At 42.4% G+C, this 11,504-nt stretch overlaps 1 protein-coding gene across 1 annotated transcript in view; it reads right to left on the minus strand.

The window, feature by feature from the left end:
- Positions 1 to 6,299, minus strand: part of QPCT (glutaminyl-peptide cyclotransferase) — a 34,221-nt gene extending 27,922 nt beyond the window's left edge. The window contains exon 1 of the mRNA XM_012653799.1: positions 6,085 to 6,299. Within this exon, the coding sequence (XP_012509253.1) occupies positions 6,085 to 6,204 (120 nt within the window). The 5' untranslated portion in view covers positions 6,205 to 6,299. The remainder of the gene's footprint in view (positions 1 to 6,084) is intronic.
- Between the last annotated feature and the right edge of the window lie 5,205 nt (positions 6,300 to 11,504).

Here is an 11,504-nt window from a genome sequence, read left to right on the forward strand (position 1 = left end):
AATGCTTCTGAGCTGGGTTAGCCCAGGTAGTCACTGTGACAATCAAGACCTGTCATGTCAAACGCTGTTTGAACAGTGGCTTCATATCTATTTATCATCCGTTACCCTACCCCAGACCCTAAATAGTCCTTTACTCCATGTCCACAGTGAAAAGAAATCAAGCTCATGTTTAAATGGGTGATTTATAGAGGCTTGAAAAAGCTCTTGAGATATTTAAGAAAAAACAGGAACAAAATAAATGCCCCCTGAGGGGTTGGGGGGAAAATAAATAAATAAATAAATGCCCCCTGCCCCAGCATCTTCAATTGTAAGAGACAGTGTGGATGAAACCTAGTTGGCAACCAGCACTAAAAAATGCTTAATTGATGAATAAAGGGTAAATTCAGCAGACAGGCTCACTGATGCTCATGAATTAAGAGACTTACAGGTGTTTGTTCCCCAATCTCCTGGGCTCAACCATTTAATTAACATACGTCAGTAAAGAGCCCTGTTTCACCTTGTCTCTCTGGCGGCAAAGATGTCCCTGTGAAATCACAGAGATAAAAGCTTCCCAGTCAGCGAAGGTTAGAGAAGAGGAAACCACCACCCTCAGTTGATTACTTAAGCCCTTCTATTCATTAAAGCCCTGTATGGAAAAGCATTTGACTTTCGCAACCTAAATAGCATGCATTCAATTTTTAAGGAGTGCTACTCTCAGAACTCAATAAATATAAAAACCTATGTGGAGATGAGAAGAACAAGAGAGGAAACCTAGGAAGAAAGTGTGGGCTCAGCAAGAGGAAAGTAACTGAGGCAAAAACAGTGTTGAGCCCAATGGTAAGTGCAAACCCGACTTATTGGAGGTTTATTTCAGTTGAAAGGCACTTAGAGCACTTTCTGTTGGTGCAGGCGTTCTCAGAGGAATGAGGCTCTGTTACAGACCCTGCCTTGTCTTTTCATCCAGGCAGAAAGGACAATAAGTCTGCTCTGAGTGACAACAATCTTTCAGCTAAAATAGTGTGAACCAGATATCCTGAAGAATCTCTTCTATGCTAATCACATGGTGCCAGGCCAAATTTGTAGAGCTGGCCCAGTTTGCAGAGGAATTTGAGGATCCAAACCAATGAGTTAAAGGGAGATCATCACAGAAGTGCAGCCAATTCAAGTTCAATTTCCATCCCATATGACTGTCTCCCAGGCAGCCCTCAGATTAACACCTCTGCCTGCCTGCAAAGTCAACTCGGCCAGCATTTACTGAACTCCTTCTGTGTGTCAGATGCCACTGACATTACAAATGCAGTTGGGGAAGAGTTGGAAACTGAATAAGACAACATCTGTCTTCTTTTAAATGCAAGCAGTCCTCTACTTAAAAGCAGAGCAACGTAGGCTTTAAACACAGCAATTTAGAGTCAGATCCCATCTCCCTCACTTACTAGCTGTGACTAGGAAAGGATTCCTTATCTGTAAAATGGATATTATAGTACTTACCTACCAGATGGTAGAAACTCCAAAATGACATTCTTTTTGTTTTTCTTTTCTTTTTTTTTTTTTTTTTTTTGAGACAGTCTTGCTCTGTTGCCTTCGCTAGACTGCAGTGGCATCAGCCTAGCTCACAGCAACCTCGAACTCCTGGGCTGAAGCAGTCCTCCTGCCTCAGCCTCCTGAGTAGCTGGTACTACAGGGGCACACCACCACGCCCAGCTAATTTTTTCTATTTTTAGTAGAGACAGGGTCTCACTCTTGCTGAGGTTGGTCTTGAACTCCTGACCTCAAGTGGTCCTCCCACCTCAGTCTCCCAGAGTGCTAGGATTACAGGTCTGAGCCACCGTGCCCAGCCCAAAATGACATTTTGTCTTTCTTTCCTTACCAACAGCTAGCCCACCACTGACCTCCCTGTTCCTGCCTTGGAGTGTCCATCACAGCTTCCACAAGAACCATGCGTGGTGGAGGAGTGGATGGCTAAGGACTCTTAGAACCATGGAAAAGAGGAACCCTAGAACTTTTAGAACTCTAGGTATTTCAGAATACATACGGCTCTAGAAGCAGAAAAATGTGACATGCTAGATAGAGAGAGAAGTTAACAGTTTACCAGAGCAGACCCTGGAGGAGGACTCCTAGGTGAAACCAACTCTCCTGTATGTGGTTCCTCCCTTCAAAAAATCTACCCCTCTATCCCCAATATGACTTGAATTTTTCTATTTCACCTTTGTTATAATGAAGGAAAATTCTACCAATTAAAATACATTGGGTCCCGCTTTATAATAGAGAAAATTTGAAAATAATCTAAATATTCAAGAATAAAGAAACACTTAAATTACAGAATGACGATGATTTTACATTCAACTGATGCTTTCAACGAATTTTCCCAGCCTAAGGAAATACTCATACTATTAAGCAACATAACAAGATATAAAACTGTATATGCAGCACAATCTCTAGTATGAAATAAATATTCATGTGTGTTTATTTTTTTTATTTTTTTTTTTTGAGACAGAGTCTCACTCTGTTGCCCTGGCTAGAGTGAGTGCCGTGGCATCAGCCTAGCTCACAGCAACCTCAAACTCCTGGGCTCAAGCGATCCTCCTGCCCCAGCCTCCCGAGTAGCTGGGACTACAGGCATGCGCCACCATGCCTGGCTAATTTTTTCTATATATTTTTAGTTGTCCGATTAATTTCTTTCTAATTTTAGTAGAGGCGGGGTCTCGCTCTTGCTCAGGCTGGTCTCGAACTCCTGAGCTCAAACAATCCACCCACCTCGGCCTCCCAGAGAGCTAGGATTACAGGCATGAGCCACCGCGCCTGGCCCATGTGTGTTTATTTTTAAAGTAAGTAATTCACCTTTATTGAGCATTTACCACAAGCCAGCCACTGTGCTAAGTGCTTTATATGGGTTAGCTCATTCATTCCTCATGTGTGTATATATATATATATGTATATACAGAGAGAGAGCTAGAAATAAAAACACCAAAATTATTAACAGCAATTCTCCATTACTATCTATTAACTATTAACCATCTCTAAATAGTGGGATCATGGGTGACATTCTTTTTAGTATACTTTTCTGTATTTTCCAAGTTTTCTTAAAAAAGCACATTAACTTTATAATTAGGAGACTTCAATAGAAGCCATACTTTTTAGTTCATTAGAGCTAATATCTTTTTTAAAAAACATATGAAGCCCTGCTGGGCACAGAGGTTCACACCTATAATCTTAGCACTTTGGGAGGTCAAGGCAGGAGGATCGTTTGAGCCCAGGAGTTCCAGATCAGCCTAGGCAACATCTCCAAGACTCCCTCTCTACAAAAAAAATAAGAAAAATTCTCCAACCATGGTGGTACACCTGTAGTCCCTGCTACTCGGGAAGCTGAGGTAGGAGGATTGCTTGAGCCCAGGAGTTCAACGCTGCAGTGAGCTATGATCCTGCCACTGCACTCCAGCCTGGGCAACAGAGTGACATCTTGTCTCTAAAAAAAGCATATGTCTGGAAACAAGCAATTCTAGAAAAATAAATAAATAAATAAATAAATAAATAAAGCAAGCATGTGAAGCCCTTTCAACAGCCATCGGTCATTTGCACCTAAGAGAGGACTGATTTAATGAAGTTCCTTTTAACAGCTGGCTGCCAATGTTATACTAATGAGCCTGTACTAAAGGAACAGGGCTGGGCATCAAGGGAGGAGAAGAGGGAGTCAGGAGAAGTAGCTCTGGAATATGGATCAACCCCCAGAATAACGATGACCTTTGAGCTGTGTGAGGGACATCAAAGAAAGGGGAAAACAAGGGGTCAGAGAAGAGAAGGCACCAAAAACAAACTACCTGTTTTGGAACTCCATTTAGGGTCCACCCTCACCCAGAAAGGGAAAGTAAGGTGTTCCTCTAGCCTTCCAACGTCCCTATCCCCCGACTCCTGCGCTACCTGGGCACTGTTCCATGTACATCAGGAAGGACCCACCTACTTCTAGAGAAGAGAGTAGAAGAGGAAAGGAAAACTCTTTGCTTCGGCCAAACCTAGGTCTTCAATTCGCTAGTACATAGTGGTCAAGTTTCCTCATCTATAAATTGGGGATGAAGGTACCCTCCTCACAGGGGTACTGGGAAGTTCAAGTGAGATAGTTATGTTTATATGAGACACCTAGTACCGAGACACCAATGCCCCTAAATATACATCTGTGTGCCCACCTGACAGTCTAATAATTTATAATATTATTACTATGGAAAAATTGTTGCCAGGTTTCAAACAATGAAATCATAGTCTCTGAATACAACCATAAACTGGGGTTGATCTGCTTTTACATATTTGGTGACTCTAAAAGAGACACGCCTGTATTTCTAAACAAAAGAAATGGATTTCAAAATGGATGCTTTCTTTACCACGCCTCACCTGTTGGCAGACCCACGTACCAAGGTCATACCTCATGTGATTATGATAGTCAAATGCCGTAAAAAGCAGGAAGGCATGTATTTTAGTATGGGCTGATTCATCTCCCAGGCTGCAAGACTTTACGAAAGCCTACAGAATAAGGGGGAAGGGAGCTAGAAATTGGGAAATGTCAAGGCCGATTTCCATTTGCTTATACCGTTTGCTTCATTTGCTTATACCATTTGAAAGCATTCAGTTTCTCCACGGAACAGTGATCAGAAGCTTTTTAAGACAAATATAAAAGGTATTCATGCTTTAAGAGACATTTCTCAAAAGCTAAATTCTCGTTAGTTTTAAACATTTGAAGACTCACAGCACCTTCTCCCACCCACAAATTCCTCCTGCCTACACACACCTGTGAATGATCTTTTCAGAGCAGTTCATTCAAACGGTCTCCGTCTCCTTTATTCCCTTTCATTTAGATGTATCATAAAGACACATTTAGTGTGGCTCCACATTCTAGTTTTTAAATATCCCCTTCCCAATTTCTGACCAGGAGGGTATTCACCGTGAAGTAGAGGAGAGAATTTGTATAATTCGACATTCTTCTTCATGGGGCTTCTTCTACTGAAGAAGTCGTTTTTCTTACAATGAAGTTCTTCTTGCATTGACTTCTCTCACCCTCACCAGGTTCCCAGTGGCAGGTGGTCTCTACGTGTGAGGGGGGCCTCTAAATGGTGAAGCCAAGTAAGTAAGCATGATCCAGAACTTAAGTGGGCTATTCATACACACATGCATGCGTCTGGGCAGGAGTGAGCATTCACCAGTGTGCCCTGTATTTTAAACCCTTGAGTAAATACGGGCACACTGTAAGCATTGAAAATATCTGTTCAATCACATTGTCAAAGTTTAGGTCTCTTTGCTGCTTTTCTTAGTATCTTTATAAACATAACATTTTACTCTAATACCATTAACACTTGCACAAAACTGTTACACAAGAAAAGGAAATAATTGTAAACCGATTTACTTCACACAGGGAAGCTTGCAAATCACTCTTATCCTAAGTTCCTTACATGAGATTTTCACCTACAGCTCGATAAATTTCTCTGAAAATAATATGTACCCTCTTTTGAAGGAAAAAAGATGATTTTAAAGTAGAGTGGATCTCCACTTAAGGTCCTTTATTCCGAGTGTTAAAAATCTACACGTGATCTTAGCCCAAAAGGCCGATAAGCTACTCGCTTAAAAATCTAAAACAAACACGCGTCTGCCCTGAGACTGCAGGGACGCTTCGCCCCGACAGCATCCTTGGATGCAGCAGTGCGGAGCTGTGGGCACACCCCCAGGCGCGCCCGCACCCTGGCGGCCGCGGAGCGGAGCGCGGGGACCGCTGGCATCACGGCTCCCGAGTGGGCGGCGATGCGCCCTCACCTCCCTGCTCAGCCACCGCTGGCGAGACACACTTCCTGTGCCTACCAGCACCCGCGTCAGACGGCAGGCGAGGGGAGGCCGGTGACATCACCCAGCCCCCTGGCGTATTCAAAGCCGCCCCGAGGCCAGCCCAGGCACCCTGGCGAGGTCGCAGAGCCCCGAGTCCTCGGGCACCGGCCAGGGCGCGGGTGCCTGGGCTGGGGACCGCGGCCCTGCCCCGCCTCCCGCTCTGCCTAGGTAGGGCTGGCCGGGCCAGGGGTCCCCGCAGCCGCCAAGAGCCGCTCAGGTACAATCATAGCCGAAACAGCCCCTCACCTTCTCCTCCGTCCAGGCTGCGGCGCCAGGACTGACCGCCCGGGCTGCCAAGGGCAGGGCGGCCAGCAGCAACAGCAGGTGGAGGGTGCCCACGACGCGCCGGTCCCTGCCGCTTGCCATCTCTCCCCGGCTCTCTGGGCGCCTGTTCCCGGGGCTGTCAGCGGTCACGAGCCCGGGAACGCGCGTCCTTCGCCTTCCCCCTTCTCCACCCTTAGGTCGACTGCGCCCGCCTCCCCATCGCTTCCCGGTCGCCTCCCGCTGCGTGGCGCAAACCGCAGCCGCAGCCCTCCTCCCCGGACTTTAGCAACCCCCGGGCTGGGCTGCCCGGGTAGCAACCCAGGGGCTGGGCTGCCTGGGTGACACAAGCTTCCGAATCCAAGCCAACAAAGACGGCCACTTCCTTATCTTGGAGAGGATGAAAGGAAGGAAGGAAGGAAGGGACATGGAAGAGCCTTTTTATAATATGATCTCCAGTGCCAAAACAGGGAATAGAAAGGGGAGGAAGGATTCATCAGTTCCGGGAGTTACGAAGTGTTTCCCACAGCTCCTAAAGAAGAGGGGGACAGGGACTCAACATTTGCTGAACACTGTACCAGGCACTTTTCCGATGTTCCCTTATTTAACCCATTAATCCCATTTTGCAGATGAGGAAACCGAGACCCTCTAAAGAAGGTCTGGACTGGAACCCTCAAGAAAAAGTATTTCCTCTATAACAGTACATCTTGATCTTTCTCTTTTTTCTCACAAATAGTTGCCTTGCTTCATGGGAAACAGACCATCATACTCCCAAATTAGCCTCATAGAAGACAGATCTTCATACTCCCAAATTAAGAAGAATGCTTGAGGGCGGGCGCGGTGTCTCATGCCACTAATCCTAGCACTCTGGGAGGCCTAGGTGGGAGGATCGCTTGAGGTCAGGAGTTTGAGATCAGCCTGAGCAAGAGCAACCCAGTCTCTACTAAAAGAAAAATTAGCCAGGCGTGGTGGTGTGAACCTGTAGTCCCAGCTACTCACTCGGGAGACCGAAGCGGGAGAATTGCTCGAGCCCAGGAGTTTGAGGTTGCAGTGAACTATGACAATGCCACTGCACTCCTCCTGGGACTCAAAAAACCAAAAAAAAGTATGGTTGAAGTAATTATCTGAAATCAATGAGATCTAAAATATTCAGTGGCTCTGAAGACAGTCACCTTCTCCAATGCATGCCCCCAAAAGGAATAGCCCAAAACAATTTTAATAACTTTGTAACATCAAAGGTCATTGTTAACCAGATAATCCTAGAGGAGGGGAAAACATTTCAATTTTGTCTATACATTTCTGGTCTAAACCATCAGGACAATTACTTCACCATCCTCTTGTTCCTCCACAGGGAGGATCAGGGCTTGGCCTGCTCTGAGTCATCTCCCCCTAACATATAGTTCCCCCAAAAATCAGAACAAGGACACTGACCCACAACTATTTCCCAGAGAGTAAACGTTTCAAGGTAATGAAGCCTGACAGAAGGCCCACCCTTTCTATTAATATTTTCCTAGGCTGGGCCCAAGAGTGAGTTTTGGAAAAAGACAGAAGGCTTCCCTGGGAATACACTGTTCTGCCCCCCTCTGGAGCTACAGGGGAAGACAGGATGGAAGTATCTCCTTTTCTGACGTTCAAATTGCTAACCCTATTCATGTCTGAGAATTTTGAGTGAAAATTTAAATCTCCAGACTGAAATAAAATTAAATAGCTTCTCTATTACATCCATGGACAGTCGAGATAATCAGACCACTTCAGAACTTTCTATTGATTGGCTTGATATTCAGAACAAAACCATTGTCACATTTCCCAACATATTTCCTCTCTTGCTGCCTAGGCCAACCTTGAAATACGGGGTTTCCTGAATGGCTGGGTAATAATGAAACTATTTGTTTTTCTTACCCTAATACCTTTATATCTTTTCACATGATTCCTATATAAAAGAGGAAGTAGAAATAGCAAACCTACATGAAACAAAATGTGAAAGAAATATTACGCTTAGTATAAGCAATTCAAAATAAGAAATATGGAAATAGGTTAAAATGTTAACACAGAATTTGATGATGATTTTCTATTCCGTAGGGTTCTCCAGTCTTGGTTATATTTAAGCCAATAAGATGCTGCTGCGGTTTGGTATCTACAGGAAGCAGACCACAAGACAGAGTTTAGCATGCAGGATGTGTATTAGGGAGTGCCCTTGGGACAAACCCCTGTGGGAGGAAGGAGGAACAGGACAGGGCAGAGGTAGAAGTTAGCAGCAAAGTGAGCCCAACAGCTGCACCCAACCCCATAGGGAGGCTTGAAGTTGAAATAGCCTGTCAGAGTTGTCCCATGGTGGACCAAAGTGGCTGGGGCTTTATCTTCATGCCTCAATGGAGTGATTTCCTGCGAGCTGCTCTACAGCCAAAAGAGCTGACCACTGGAGGCTGTCTGTCAGGAGATCTCCTACAGCAGGAGCAGCCCTTTCCCTGGGGGGATATGAGCTGTGCATCTCTGTATCCACCAAAAATGTATCCGTATGATATATCTGGCACAAATCTAAAACATTTCATGCAGTGAGGCTGATTTCAATAAATTGTTTTCTATGCATGTGGGCTATTCTGACAACTTCTCACAAATCTACAAATCCAATGCAACTATTTATATAGTCCTACATTCCTTATTCATACCTTTTCTTGTGTCTTACACACTAAATATCCTTCTCCTTTCCTTCACTCATTCTTCTTTTCTGTCCTCCTTCATTCAGAAAACTTCTAGAAATCCCTTATATCTGCTATTTTTTTCCCTACTACAAATTTTCCTTTCTTCAAACTCTTCCTATGGAAGATAACCAATAACTTTTACATTTTAAATAAAATTCCAGGCCTGTTTTTCATCATGGAAAAAAATTAGCTGTCTACACAGTGATACCATTCTGTTCACAAGTAGAGAGACTTTCACCTCCATTATAGTACAGATTTGACACTGTGATGTGAAAGGCATGAAGGACCCAAATGCCAAAACAAATCTTTTCTGCAAATCTGCCACAGCAGGATGTTCCCACACCTGGTCCCACCTTTAAAATGACACCATTAGACCAACGCAGTAATGACCAGAAGATTCTACTAAACCACAGCAGTGTGGTCCATGGACCCTGGGGTTTCCCTAAGACCCTTTGGATATCTCTAAAGTCAAACAATTTTTATAATAATACCAAACCAAGATTTGCTTTTTCTACTGCATTGATTTTGCACTGATGTTGCAAAAGCAGTGGTGGGTAAAACTGCTGGCACTTTAGCACCTATCAAGACAGGACACAAAACTATACTATTGAAAAAAAACAAAACAACTATACTTGTAGTCACTGTATTTTTTACTGCTACCTGTGTCTGTGACTGTTTTTTCTGAAGAGGAATTTGGAAACTCAGTATTTACAGGAGATAAGGCATACAGAAGTAAAAAGGAGGAGGGAGGTGGGTAGTGAGGCAAATGGTTACATTCTTGTGAGGCCCAGAAAATCTACATTTTATATAAGATAAAGTGAATGTTTGAAGAGAAAAAGGGAGTAAAGGAAGAATCAATTAGGTAGATGTCCCTGGGTAGGTGGAAGAATGATTGATCTTGTCTTGTCTCTGTTCTGCACCTGGGAATATAAACTTGTAATCAATATTACTAGTGCAGAATCCAGCAGACTTTAGTTTTAGGAGCTAGACTTAGCCTGTAGACCTAAAGTTACAATTTGCATGTCCTTGTTTATGGGAGGCCAGCAAGGGATTTCCTTATGCATGATCTGTGAGGGCAGTCATTGTAGATGAGAGAGGCCTCCTTGCCTTTCCCTGGAGACCTGGCTAATGCATAATGTTAGTAACAGCTATTTGTTTGGAAGTGGGTGTTGCATGATTCAGCCTCCAAGTTCGACCTTCCCTTTTGCATAAGGAGTTAAAGGGTGTGGTCTCGAGATTTTCATTTCTCTTTACAATATGTACACATCCATGAAACCACCATAATCAAGAGAATGAACACATTTACCACCCCAAAGTTTCCTCCTGTTCCTTTATAATCCATCCCTCCACTGCCTAAGCCCATGCAACCACCTATCAGCCACACTGTCTTCCAAAATTGTTATACCATTTTACACAACCACAAGCAGTGTGTGAGAGTTCCAGTTCCTCCCACACCTTCATCAATGGTCAGTGTTTAATTTTAACCATTAGGTGAGTGATTTTGTTCATTTTCTCTATTGTATTTTTGCTTTATTTCCTATTTCACTGATTTCTGCTCTAATCTTTCTTATTTCCTTTCCTCTGCTTACTTTCTTTACTTTGATGCTCCCTCCCTTCATTCTATTTAAGTTTTATAAAATGAAAGTGTAAGTCATTAATTTGTAATATTTCATTTTTTCTAATCAGAGGACTCAGACATCATAATTTCCCCCTAAGAGCTACTTCAACTGCATCCCACAAATTTTAGTCTGTTGTTTTTTTAATTCAATTCAAAATACTTTCTAGTTTCCCTTTGAGTTCTTCTTTTACCTATGAGTTGTTTAAATTGTTATTTAGTTTCCAAATGGTTGAGGATTTCCCTGCTTTTTGTTTGCCTCAAATTTAATTCCATCATGGTCAGAGACTTTGTATAAATAAATCATGTTTTTTGAGAATTATTTTATAGCCCAGAATATGATCCATCTTGGTTAATGTTCCTTGTGCACTTTAAAAGAATATGTATTGTGTTGTTATCAGATAGAGTGTTCTACAAATGTCAATCAAATCAAGGTGGTTGAGAGTGTTACCCAAATCTTCCATATAATAACTGATTTTTTTATCTGCTTGTTCTACTGATTACTGAGAGAGTAGTATAGAAATCTCTAACTGTAATTGTAGATTTTCCTACTTTTTTCAAGATCCATTAATTTTTATGTCATCTACTTCTAAGCTTTCTTGTTAAGTGCATAAACATTTAGGATTGCAATGTCCTTTTTACTAACTGATCCCTTTATCATTATGAAATAACTCTCTTTGTACTTGGTGATATTCTTTCCTCTGAAATCTACTTTTTTCAAATATTAATATAGTCACTCCAACTTTCTTTTAATTATTGTTAGTATGGTATATTTTTTCTATCCATTTTCTTTTAAATTATTTTCATATTTATGTGTAAAATGGGAGGAACATATAGTTGTCATATTTTTTTATCCAATTAGACAATCTCTTGCTTTTAAATGAGATATTTAGATTACTTATATTTACTGTAATATATTGACATGGTTAAATTTACATGTACTACTCTGATATTTGTTTTCTATGTGTTCTATTTTTTGTTCATTTTTACCACTTTTTCTGATCATCTTGATTATTTTTTATTATTTCATTTTATTAGCTTTTTAGCTGTACCTCGGTTTTTGTTTTTTGGGGTTTGTTTTGGGTTTTTTA

Source organism: Propithecus coquereli, unplaced genomic scaffold (genome assembly GCF_000956105.1).
Source record: "Propithecus coquereli isolate 6110/MARCELLA unplaced genomic scaffold, Pcoq_1.0 Scaffold43, whole genome shotgun sequence".
NCBI lineage: Eukaryota > Metazoa > Chordata > Mammalia > Primates > Indriidae > Propithecus > Propithecus coquereli.